General features: G+C 39.2%; 1 protein-coding gene across 2 annotated transcripts in view; it reads left to right on the forward strand.

The window, feature by feature from the left end:
• The window catches only part of ALMS1 (ALMS1 centrosome and basal body associated protein), a 113,165-nt gene that overhangs the window by 41,722 nt on the left and 57,869 nt on the right, over positions 1 to 13,574 (forward strand). For both annotated transcript variants that reach the window (XM_016202583.2, XM_016202584.2), the window contains exons 10-11: positions 2,884 to 9,468; positions 10,524 to 10,654. In XM_016202583.2, the coding sequence (XP_016058069.2) occupies positions 2,884 to 9,468; positions 10,524 to 10,654 (6,716 nt within the window). The remainder of the gene's footprint in view (positions 1 to 2,883; positions 9,469 to 10,523; positions 10,655 to 13,574) is intronic.

Consider the following 13,574-nt stretch of genomic DNA (forward strand, 5'->3'; position numbering starts at 1 on the left):
AGGTGCCTCTTCCCAGTTCTGGTGCTCTGGGGTGTTATGCTTGGTGTGGGGTCTGAACCCCATACTCCTGAGGGGAGCCTTTGCTGCTGAGATATCCCTCCAGAATCTCAGCCACCTCTGGTGGGAGTGGGGCCAGCCCTTTTCCTGTCGTTGTTCTTCCTACCAGTCTCGATGTAGCTTCTGTAAATCCTTGGTTATAAGACTTCTCTTCAGGAGTCTTCAGTTGGCTATTCAGGTTGATTTTTCTATATTTTAGCTGTAATTTCAGTTTGGTCCTGGGAGGAGGTGAGTGTACCTTCTACCTACTCTGCCTTTATCTTGGATTTTCTCTCCGCTTTTCTTTCTGATTTTCATTGAGTCCTGTCTCTTTTTTTCTTGGTGAGTCTCGCCAAAGGTTTGTCAATATAGTTTATCTTTTAAAAAATCGTATCTTAGTTTCATTGACCTTTTCAGTCTTTATTTGGCATTTATTTCTGCTCTGATCTTTCCTTCCTTCTGGTAACTTCGGGCTTTGTTTATCCTTTTTCTATTTCTTTGAGATGTAAAGTTATGTTATTTGAGACTTTCCTTGTTTCTTGATATAGGCATTTGTCCCTATAAACTTCACATAAGTTTTGGAATGTTTTATTTCCATTTTCAGTTGTCTTGAGGTATTTTTTGTTTCTCTTTTTATTTATTTTTTGACCCATTGGTTGGTCAGTTTATTAATCTGTTTTGATTTATTAATTTCTTGAGCTTTTTTTTTCTCAAAAATTTTCATAACCCATATCCTTCTAAAGTTGCAATGCACTGTACATTCTTCCCTTTTCTTTTAGTTTTCTTGAAGTTAATACTTGATATTTCTACCTTTTTACTTTATAATTCAGTCCTTACTGTATTTTCAGCTCCTTATTTGAAGCTCACCAGTGGATTTAGAATGACAGTTATAGTGAAAAGAGTTCAGAATTTTCAGTTATAATTAGAAAGCTAAACTGTCTGTTTTTGTCATTTACTCACTGTACAACTCTAGGAAAACAGAAGTTTGTTACTCAAAATGTGGTCTAAGGACCAATAGTATTGGGTATTACCCAGGAGCTTGTTAGAAATGCAGAATTTGATATCCCACCCCAGACCTACTGAATTAGTCAAAGAAGGTCTTTACATTGACCAGCACTTGCTATATCATTACCTTTGAAATTTAATTTTCCTGTCTGTAAAGTATAGCTAATTTTTGCTGAATATGTCAATCATTTTGCTACCATATGTTTTACCAATTTACTTATTGTCTGTTTCTTTTTGATAGAATGTAAGCTTTGTGAGACAGAATGAGATTGTAAGCTTTGTCTGTTTATTTATTGCTACTATATTCTGCATCTAGAACAGTGACTGGCCTATAGTATGCAATTTATTTTTTTGAGTGAACAAATGATTGAACTCATTACTTGTCAAATCTTGCCATTTCTATTACAGTTATTTACATCCCATTGCTATTTAGAACTATTTTTATTTAGAATTACTGTATTTGACAGTACAAATATACCACATTTCCATTGTTGCAGAAAGTTCAGTGAGACAGTACTGCTTACACTTTTGTATTCCCTTTTCAATTTAGAACCTGTATTTCTGCAATACAGTTCTGATCATATCTGTCAATAATTTCCTATGCCATATAGAATTACGTTTAAACTTCTTAGTGTAACCTTTAGAGGGTTTACAGTTTCATATAGTTAAAAAGAAATATCTTGCCCTAGCCGCCGGTTTGGCTCAGTGGTTAGAGCTTTGGCTCAAGGACTGAAGAGTCCCGGGTTCAGTTTCATCCAAGGTTACGTACCTTGGTTGCAGGCTTGATCCCTGGCCCCCGGTCGGGACTCGTGCAGGAGGCAATCAATCGATGTATCTCCCTCTCTCTCCCCCGCCCCTTCCACTCTCTCTGAAAAGTGATGGAAAAAATATCCTCGGGTGATAATGTAAAAAAACCTAACATATCTTACTATGGCTACACTTATTAGCAGAGTCAGTTAAACCCACTGAATGCATAGTATCCATCTGGGCCATATTGCATTGCCCTTGTAGGATGTGGGAGAGAGGGGAAATGCATGAAAATAAGCTGATGATCCTTTGCTATGCCATGGAATAATGTATTTTGTCTCAATTGAGGAGTATCAAAACTTCTGCTAGCATACATGACACAGTAACAGGCTAACTTGTTAGCTTATAAGTAGTGTGAAATCAAATCCCAGAGTAGACAGCATTTTCACAGCACATTGAAAATTCTTTAAAAATCACCTAAAGGTCTGCATAATATTTCATCAAATTGCTATACTGCTATCTTTAATCTATAGTTCTGTTGTTGAGTATTTAACTTATTTTCACATTAGATTGCTGCTTTAAATGGCTTTGTAATAAATATCTTTGAGTGTAAATATTTGTGTCCTTTGATGACTGTTTCCTTAGGATTCCTTTCTAGAGTGTAAATTCCCAAGGAAGGAAAGAAAGCTTGCTTTCTTTTAGTGCATAAAAGAAATATTTTTTCTTTTATACCAATGCTTAAACCCCCCCCCCCCACTAGTGGAATCTCATTCTCTGATGGGGGCCTAGGAATCAGTATTTTTAAAAAATCCTCACCCAAGGACATGTTTTTATTGCTTTAAGAGAGAGAGAGGAAGAGGGAGGAGCGGGAAGAGAGAGAGAGAAAGACATCCATCGATTGCCTCTCATATGCACCCTGACCAGTGATTGAACCTGCAACCTGGGTATGTGCCCTGATAGGGAGTCGAACCTGAGAAACCTGAGACCTTTTGGTGTATGGGACGGTGCTCCAACCAACTGAGCCACACCAGCCAGGGCAAGAAGTATTTTTCAATTCAAAAAATATATACTATTAACAAATTTATCTTTCTTTAGGAGATATTTCTAAAGGAGTCATAAGTAAAATTACTCAATCCAATTTGAAAGCCGACATCACTACCACTTCTGGAGAATCAGACATTGGATCTCATTTACCCTTGTCTTCTGAGGACTTTTCTCACTTGGCTGTAAGGTCTTCTGTGGAGAATACTGTTGGTCTGCATATTGAGTCTCTCAACCAACAGATATTGGCAAATGGTCATGTAACTGAAGAGACACTAAAAGTTTTAGACTCTGCTGAACCAGCTGATGAGAAGACTGGGATATCAACATTACCCTTTAGTTCCTACTCACTAAGAGAGAAGCCAGATAATTTCTTCCCACAGGTGTTGAGAGAAAGTCATCTAACTGAAGAGTCTCTAAGAGTTTCAGCGGTTCCTGAACCTGCTGACCAGAAGACCAACATATCTACAGTCCCTCCAAGTTCTTTCTTTCTTGGAGAGAAGCACAGTATTTTCTACCAACAGGCATTGCCAGATACTAATCAAACTGAAGAGGCTCCAAAAATTTCAGCTGTTCTTGGACCTGCTGACCAGAAGAGTGAGAAAACAACAGTACTTTCTAGTTCCTATTCACAAAGAGAAAAGCACGTTTTCTCTCAGCCACCACTGCCAGACAGTCATCTAACTGAACAGGTGCTGAAAGTTTCATTTGTTCCTGGACCAGCTGATCAATCAACTGCGACACCAACAGTATCCTCTACTTTATACTCACTTGGAGAGAAGCCCCATATTTCCTATCAACAGATATTGCCAGAAAGTCATCTAACTGAACAGAGTCTGAAAGTTTCTGCTGCTACTGGATCAACAGAGCAGAAAACGGGCATACCAATAGTGTCCTCTACTTACTCACATAGAGAGAAGCCCAGTATTTTCTACCAGCAAGAATTGCCAGAGGGTCATCTAACTGTACAGTCTCCACAAGCGGCAGCTGCTTTTGGATTTGCTGACCAGAAGACTGGGATACCAACAGGAACCTCTACTTCTTACTCACATGGAGAGAAGCCCAGTATTTTCTACCAGCAAGAATTGCCAGAGAGTCATCTAACTGAACAGTCTCAGCAAGTTGTAGCTGTCTCTGGATTCACTGACCAGAAGAGTGGGTTACCAACAGGAACCTCTACTTCTTACTCACGTGGAGAGAAGCCCCATATTTTTTATCAACAGACATTGCCAGAAAGTCATTTAACTGAAAAGGTTCTGAAAGTTTCTGCTACTCCTGGATCCACTGAGCAGAAAACAAGCATACCAATTGTATCCTCTACTTACTCACATAGAGAGAAGCCTCATATTTTCTACCAGCAACAGTTGCCAGAGAGTCATCTAACTGAACAGTCTCAACAAGCTGTAGCTGTTTCTGGGTTTGCTGACCAGAAGACTGGAATACCGACAGGAACCTCTACTTCTTACTCACGTGGAGAGAAGCCCAGTATTTTCTACCAGCAAGAATTGCCGGAGAGTCATCTAACTGAACAGTCTCAGCAAGTTGCAGCTGTCTCTGGATTCACTGACCAGAAGAGTGGAATACCAACAGGAACCTCTACTTCTTACTCACGTGGAGAGAAGCGCCATATTTTTTATCAACCAATATTGCCAGAGAGTCATCTAACTGAACAGTCTCAGCAAGTTGTAGCTGTTTCTGGATTCACTGACCAGAAGAGTGGGATACCAACAGGAACCTCTACTTCTTACTCACGTGGAGAGAAGCCCCATATTTTTTATCAACAGACATTGCCAGAAAGTCATTTAACTGAACAGGCTCTGAAAGTTTCAGCTGCTCCTGGACTTGTTGACCAGAAGAGTGGGATACCTACAGTAACCTCTACTTCTTACTTACATAGAGAGAAGCCCAATATTATCTACCAACAGGAGTTGCCAGTTAGTCATTTAACTAAAGAGGCTCAGAAAGTTCCAGCTATCCCTGGACTAGCTCAGCAGAAGACTGGGATACCAATAGCACCCCCTGCTTCCTACTCACCTAGAGAGAAGACCAGTTTTTTCTATCAGCAGGAGTTGCCAGATAGTCATCTAACTGAACAAGCTCTGAAAGTTTCAGCTGCTCCTGGACTTGCTGACCAGAAGAGTGGGATACCTACAGTAACCTCTACTTCTTACTTACATAGAGAGAAGCCCAATATTATCTACCAACAGGAGTTGCCAGTTAGCCAATTAACTATAGAGGCTCAGAAAGTTCCAGCTATCCCTGGACTAGCTCAGCAGAAGACTGGGATACCAATAGCACCCCCTACTTCCCACTCACCTACAGGGAAGACGAGTTTTTTCTATCAGCAGGAGTTGCCAGACAGTCATCTAACTGAACAGGCTCAGAGAATTTCATTTCTTTCTGGACCAGCTGACCAGAACACTGGGATACAAACAGTACTATCTAGTGCCTACCCACATGGAGAAAAACCCATCGTTTATTACCAGCAGGAGTTTCCAGATAGTCATCTAACTGAAGAGGCTCTAAAAGTTTCATCTGTTCTGGAACCAGCTAAGCAGAACACTGGGATACCATCAGGATCCTCTGGGGCCTACTCATTTGAAGAGAAGCCCAATATTTTTTACCAACAGGGATTGCCAGACAATCATTTAACTGAACAGGCTCAGAAAGTTTTAATTCTTCCTGAACCAACTGAACAGAAGACTGGGATACCAATAGTAACCTCTACTTCTTACTCACATAGAGAGAAGTCCTTTATTTCCTACCCACAGGGCTTGCCAGACAGTCATTTACCTGAAGAGGCTCTAAAAGTTATAGCTGTTCCTGGGCTAGCTGAACAGAAGACTGGGTTGCCATCAGAACCTTCTAGTTCCTACTCACATAGAGAGAAGCCCATTATTTTTTATCCACAGGCCTTACCAAACACTCACCTCACTGAAGAGGCCCTGAAAGTTTCTATCATTTCTGGACCAGCTGACCAGAAGACTGGGATACCAACATTACCTTCTACTTCCTATCCACCTAGAGAGAAGCATATTATTATCTCATCACAGGCCTTGCCAGATAGTCACCTACTTGAAGAGGCTCTAAAAGTTTCAACTGTTTCTGAACCAGCTGACCAGAAAACTGCGTTGCCATCAGAACCTCCTACTTCCTACTCACATAGAGAAAAGCCCATTCTTTTCTACCAAGAGTTGCCAGATAGTCATCTAACTGAAGAGGGTCTGAAAGTCTCAGCTGTTCCTGGAACAGGTGATCAGAAGACTGGGATACCAACAGTACCTCCAAGCTCCTACTCACTTGGAGGGAAGTCCATTATTTTTTACCCACAGGCCTCACCAGATAGACATCTCACAGAAGAGGCTCTGAATGTTTCAGCTTCTCCTGGACCAGTTGACCAGAAGACTGGGTTACCTACAGTCTCCTCTCCTTCCTACTCTCATAGAGAGAAGCCCTTTATTTTCTACCCACAGTCCTTGTCAGATGGTCAGCTAACTGAAGAGGCTCTGAATGTTTCAGCTTCTCCTGGACCAGTTGACCAGAAGACTGGGTTACCTACAATCTCCTCTCCTTCCTACTCTCATAGAGAGAAGCCCTTTATTTTCTACCCACAGTCCTTGCCAGATGGTCAGCTAACTGAAGAGGCTCTGAATGTTTCAGCTTCTCCTGGACCAGTTGACCAGAAGACTGGGTTACCTACAATCTCCTCTCCTTCCTACTCTCATAGAGAGAAGCCCTTTATTTTCTACCCACAGGCCTTGCCAGATGGTCAGCTAACTGAAGAGGCTCTGAATGTTTCAGCTTCTCCTGGACCAACTGACCAGAAGACTGGGTTACCTACAATCTCCTCTCCTTCCTACTCTCATAGAGAGAAGCCCTTTATTTTCTACCCACAGGCCTTGCCAGATGGTCAGCTAACTGAAGAGGCTCTGAATGTTTCAGCTTCTCCTGGACCAATTGACCAGAAGACTGGGTTACCTACAATCTCCTCTCCTTCCTACTCTCATAGAGAGAAGCCCTTTATTTTCTACCCACAGTCCTTGCCAGATGGTCAGCTAACTGAAGAGGCTCTGAATGTTTCAGCTTCTCCTGGACCAACTGACCAGAAGACTGGGTTACCTACAGTCTCCTCTCCTTCCTACTCTCATAGAGAGAAGCCCTTTATTTTCTACCCACAGGCCTTGCCAGATGATCAGCTAACTGAAGAGGCTCTGAAAGTTACAGCTGTTCCTGAGCCAGGTGACCAGAATACTGGAATAGCAGTAGTGACCTCTACTTCCTACTCGAATAAAGAGAAGCCCATTAATTTCTATCAACAGGCTGTGCCAGATAGTCGGCTAACTGTAGAGGTTCTGAAAGTTTCAGCTGTTCCTGAACCAGGTGACCAAAGTACCAGAAAATCAACATTAGCCTCTGCTTCTTACTCACATAGAGAAAAGCCTATTATTTCTTACCAACAGGAGTTGCCAGGTAGTCATCTATCTGTAGAGGCTCTGAAAGTGTTAGGTGTTCCCGGAATAGCTGACCAGAAGACTGGGATACCTACAGTACCATCAATTTCTTATTCATATAGAGAAAAGCCCGTCATCTCTTATGAGCAAGATCTCACTAAAGAGGCCTTAAAAGTTTTAGGGGTTTCTGGACCAGATGACCAGAAAACTGGCATACCAGTAGTAACCTCTACTTCTTACTCTCCTGGAGAGAAGCCCATCATTTCTTATCAGCAGGAGTTGCCAGATCATAATGAAGATGCTTCAAAACTTTTAGTTGTTCCTGGAGCAGTTGACCAGAAGACCGGTATACAAATTGTGCCCTCTTCCTATTCACATAGAGAGGGCCCCATCTTCCCTTACCAGAAGGAATTGCCAGATATTACTGAAAACACTTTGGAAGTTTCAGCTATTCCTGGACCAACCGACCAGAAGACTGGGATACGAATAATTCCTTCAGGTCCCTACTCATACAGAGAAAAGGGCAGTATTTTTTACCAGGAGTTGCCAGATACTACTGAAGAAGCTTTAAAAGTTTTTGCTCTTCCTGGACCAGCTGACCAGAAGACTGAGATACCAGCAGGAACTTCTAGTTCTTACTCACATAAAGAGAAACCCAGGATTTCAACTGTGATTTTACCGGGTGACCAGAAGACTGAGTTACCAACTGCTCCCCTTATTTCCTATTCACATAAAGAGAAGCCCAAGAATTTAACTGTGATTGGACCAGACGACCAGCAGACTCCATTACTGACAGTTTTTCGTAATTCTTATTCTCAGAGAATAAAGCCCAGTGTTTTCTTTAAACAGCATTTGCCAGGTAGACTTCATAGTGAAGATATTTCAAAGATTTCATCTGTTCCTGAATCAACTGATATGAATTCTGGGGTACCAATACCTCTTTCTAGTTCCTCTTCACAGAGAGAGAAATCTGATATTGTCTACCCACAGGAATTGCCAGACAAACTTCTAACTGAAGATGTACTGACAATATCAACGATTCCTGTACCAGCAGGCCAGAAAACTGTATTACCATCAGTTCCTCCTAGTTTTTTTTCACATAGGGAGAAACCAAATAAATTCTATCAACAGGATTTGCCAGATAGACGTCTAACTAAAGATGCCCTGAAGTTTTCAAGTGGTCTTGGTCAAGCTGATCAGATTACTGGGTTATCAACAGTTCACCCTGGTACTTATTCACATAGTGAGAAGCATAAACTTGTTTCAGACCATGTCCAAAGGCTAATAGATAATTTGGACTCTTCTAACTCTAGTATTATCTCAAACGATATGCCCTTAAATTCTCAAGCTGATGGTAGAGTTGTAATAAATAAAGCAGAACCTTCGGGTTTTAAAGATATTAGCTCTGAGGAATTCCAGGATACAGATAATGGTTCTAAAACTCTTAAAGAGATTCGGACACTTTTGATGGAGGCAGAAAATATAGCACTGAAACGATGCAATTTTCCTGCTCCCCTTGTACCTTTCAGAGATGTTAATGATATTTCATTTATTCAATCTAAGAAGGTTGTTTGCTTCAAAGAACCCCCTACAACTGATGAATCTAATGTTGATTTGCCTCAGAGACAGCCATTCACAGAGGAGAATCCATACAACAAGTATATTCAGAAAGATACTAGCACACAGTCAAATCTGAAATGCCAGAGAGGCATTGAAAATTGGGAGTTTATTAGTTCAACTACAGTTAGAAGTCCTCTACAGGAAGCAGAAAGCAGAGCGAGAGTGGCATTAGACGAAACCCTAAGGCAATATAAAGCAGCCAGATCTGTAATGAGATCTGAACCTGAAGGGTATAGTGGAACCCTTGGGAATAAAATTCTTATCCCTATGATGACTATCATAAAAAGTGATTCAAGTAGTGAAGCAAGTTCCTGCTCTTGGGACAGTAATTCCTTAGAGTCAGTTTCTGATGTTCTTCTAAATTTATTTCCATATGCTTCACCGAAGACAAGCATGACAGAGAGCAGAGAGGAAGAGGGTGTGTCAGAGAGTGATGATGGGGGTGGTAGTAGTGTAGATTCATTGGCTGCACATGTGAAAAACCTTCTGAAATGTGAATCCTCATTGAATCATGCTAAACAAATACTCAGAAATGCAGAGGAAGAGGAATGTCGGGTACGCGCACGAGGTAAGAACTGATTGTTATAAAGGCAGATGAAGCTTATAAACATTGCAGTTTAATAATTAAAGTTAAGTGTTTGGTGTTCTAAATTTATTTTCTTGTAGAACTGTTAGGATGATTGCATTTTCTACTACAATCCAGAATAAGCCCATTTAATCAATAATGTAGCTAAATCATAGTATTAATAGTGCTAGTCTGAGTTTAGGGTCTTAAGTAAGTTCTGATGTCTGAAGGAGAGGAGAGTAAGGAGATGGCTTGAGTTTCCAAACTCCCAAATCTCTCATGTTTTCCCTAATCCTCCCATTATAGTATCCTTATTTTGGAGATAGAAAACAAAACCCAGTTTACTCTGCTCTAAATCATTGTATCATAAAACTACATATACTTTTTCATCCCCTTTGCTAATAACATTCTTGGAGTAGATCTTAGGTAGACATTGGAAAAAACTAATCACAGTATTTCATACTAAAACTTGGATTAGAGGTCTGAAACAGAATATTTGTTAATCCTTTTAATCTCTAATAGTAGAACTCCATTAAAAAAGAAAAAAATCTTTAGGACAATGTGGGGAATATATTTTGAAGGATAACTTATACGCAAGCTAGACCTACCTGGGAATCTTTCCTTGAGATCAACTACCTAAACCGTTCCTTTTATCACTTAAGTATATTTTGATTCTCAAAAAAATTCCCAAGTTTTGTTTGTTTTAAAATATCAGCTCTTGTGGAAGTGGCAGTAACTGTAGCAGGAGCTAATGGAGAAGGCAAAGGGACTGTTCTGATTAGAAGGAAGATTAAGATAAAAATGATTAAATACCCTATTTAAAGTGGCCTTTTTGGAGAAAAATCTGTAAAATGTGGTTTTAAAAAATAAAACTCTCCAATGAAATGATCTCTCTCAAGAACTTCTAATAGTTTGTCATATAGTTTAGAGCACACACTTTTTGCTAAGCATGTGATAGGCATAAATTAGATAGAATGATCTTCTGTGCTCTTATAATCACTGACAAATTATCACTTTTGCATTGTATTATCTCAAGTGTGTTTATACTTTCTTTCCAGCCTGGAATCTGAAGTTTAATATGGCTCGTGAGTGTGGCTACTCCCTTTCAGAATTAAATGAAGATGACCGGAGAAAAGTAGAAGAAATCAAAGCAAAGTTGTTTAGTCATGAGAGAGCTGACTTGTCCAAGGTATGAAATAAATCTAGAAATGAAAAAAGAAAATGTGAAAGAAAGGGTAATAGAATTTGGATCTCTTACCTGGGCATTGATGACTGGCTAAGTCACTGATAGTATTTGGCTTAAAGTGTTAGGAGTCTTCTTTAAAAGTTAAGATTAAGGATTAGATTCTGTAGGTTTTGATTAATTCCAGATTCGTCTATTGAAAAAAATTTACCTCCTTTGGAAAATAAGAGGATTTGTTTTATCAATATATTGTTGTCACTCTTATTTTCTCTCGAGGGTGATATCTTGTGACGCAGATCAAGTCCAGCTATTTTCAGATGTATATCCTCTGCTTAGGAACACAGAGGATAGCTTTTTAATAGCTTATGTATAAATCACTTTCTTTTTAATAGTACTTATTTTCCTTCTATTGTAAACCGTTTCGTGAATAGAAACTAGATATAAAATGTATATAAGGAATAAAGTAAAATTAATTCCTGTATATTAGCCATTCATCTTGAGAAATAGAATGTTACCAAATGACACTGAAGCTCTGTGTGTTCCCTTTCCCAGTCATACTCTTCTACTACTTATCCTGACATGTATTGATTTTCTTGCTGTTCCGTATAGTTTTCTTTTATTATTATTATTTTAAAATGTATTTTTATTGATTTCAGAGAGAAGAAGGGAGAGGGAGAGAGAGATAGAAAGATCGGTGATGAGAGAGTCATTGATTGGCTGCCTCCTGCATGCCCCCCATTGGGGATTGAGCCTGAAACCTGGGCCTGGGCCCTAACAAGGAATCAAACTGTGATCTCCTGGATCCTAGGCTAACGCTCAACCGCTGAGCCACGCCTGGCCGGGCCAGTATAGTTTTGAACTCTATAAAAGGTGGAATTAACATGGTATATATGCTTACGAGAATTGTGTTTTTCATATAATCTTAGGTTTTTGAGATTTTATGTAGCTATACATAGTTTTAGTTTATTTCTCTAAGTATTCAGTGTGAGAAATGATCATTGTTTATCCATTTTCTTGTTGTTGGACATTTGGTCTGCTATTATGAATAGTAATAGAGTGTAATAATACCTGTCTTAAAGGGTTTTGGTATGGCTTGCATGAGATAAAGTCTATAAAATGCTTATTAGAATGTGTGATATCTGATTAGTGCTCAAAAATTTTGGCTGTTATTATTAATCCTGTTAAAGTCAATATAGCTATCATATGTGTAGACTTTATTGTCTAATTCATACATTTTCTTAGAAAATAGTTCATCAGAGATATAACATAGTTATTTGACATATCAATTTTGGAAAAGTTTTTAAAAGTATAAATTAGGTTGGATTTTACATTTACATATATGCTTATGAAAAACAAAATTAACAAATAATGGATAATTTGTTGCTTCTGTTTAAAAGTACGTATTTCTCCCAGTGATCTGTATTTCCTTGTTTCTTTAATCTTCATATACTGATGTTTTGAGACCGCCTCCACAATCAAATTTCCTTTCTTTGGGCAGACTCTAGTTTGTATTCTTCTTAAACACAGTGGGGTTTTTTTGTGTGTGTGTTTTTTTGGTTTTTTTTAAATAAAGTTTTTATTGATCTCAGAGAGAGAAAGGGAGAGGGAGAGAGAGAAACATCAATACTGAGAGAGGGTCATTGATCGGCTGGCTCCTGCACGCACTTCACTGGGGGTTGAGCCCAAACCCAAGCATGTGCCCCAACCAGGAGTCAACCCATGATTTATAGTGGTCTTTTAAAATTGCTGACCAGATTTCTGTTCCCATTGCTTGTACATATAATTCTTTTCAGTTGTACTGTGTTTCTTCTTCTTGGTTTTATATTAATGTTCAAGACTCTTGGAATGATTTTTAATTTCAATTAGATCATCTATTATATTAAATATCCCTATTATATTAAATATCCCTAGCTGGTTTGGCTCAGTGGTTAGAGCATCAGCCTGCGGATTGACGGGTCCTGGGTTAGATTCTGGCCAAGGTCATGTATCTCTCGGTTGCAGGCTTGGTCCCCACCCTGGTCAGGATGCGTGAGGGACGCAACCAATTGATGTGTCTGTCTCACATCAATGTTCTTCTATCTCTCTCTTTCTCTCTCTCCCTCTCTTTCCCTTTTTCCCCTCTCTCTTCTCCTTTCACTCTCTCTGAAAAGCAATGGAAAAAATATCCTCAGGTAGGGATTAAAAAACAATTTTAATATCTCTCTAGCTTTGTGCCATTTATGTATTAACTTTTTGTCCATACATTTGATAAAAATGTTTACTAAGACATGGTCATTGGGGGAAAGTCTAAAACTTTTTTTTTTTAATGTTTTAATTTATCTTTATTGTCAAAAGTGTTACAGATGTCCCTTTTTCTCCCATTGATCCCCTCTACTCTGAACCCCCACTCCTTCCAGGCCTTTACCACACTATTGTCTGTGTCCAGGGGTTATGCATATATGCATATAAGTTCTTAGGTTAATCTCTTCCCACCTACCCACCCCTGCTTTTCTTCTGAAATTTATCAATCTGTTCCATGCTTCTATGTCTCTGGATCTATTTTGTTCATTGGTTTATTTTTCATTAGATTCCACATATGAGTAAGATCATGTGATATTTGTCTTTTTCTGACTGGCTTATTTTGCTTAGCTTAATACTCTGCAGGTCCCACCATGCTGTCTCAAAGGGTAAGGGATCCTTCTTTTTTACAACTGCATAGTATTCCATGATGTAAATGTTAGAGAAGATGCTTGATACAATTTCAGTTTTCTTGAACTCGTAGGGACTTGTTTTGTATCCTAACATGTGGTCTAACTTTGAAAATGTCCCATGTGCACTTGAGGAAAATGTATATTCTGAAGCTTGGGGTGAAATGTTCTGTAAATGGCAATGAAATACATCTGATCAGGTGTCATTTACAGTCACTGTTTCCTTGTTGATTTTTTTG

Source organism: Miniopterus natalensis, chromosome 13, assembly GCF_054644295.1.
Source record: "Miniopterus natalensis isolate mMinNat1 chromosome 13, mMinNat1.hap1, whole genome shotgun sequence".
Taxonomy (NCBI): Eukaryota; Metazoa; Chordata; class Mammalia; order Chiroptera; family Miniopteridae; genus Miniopterus; species Miniopterus natalensis.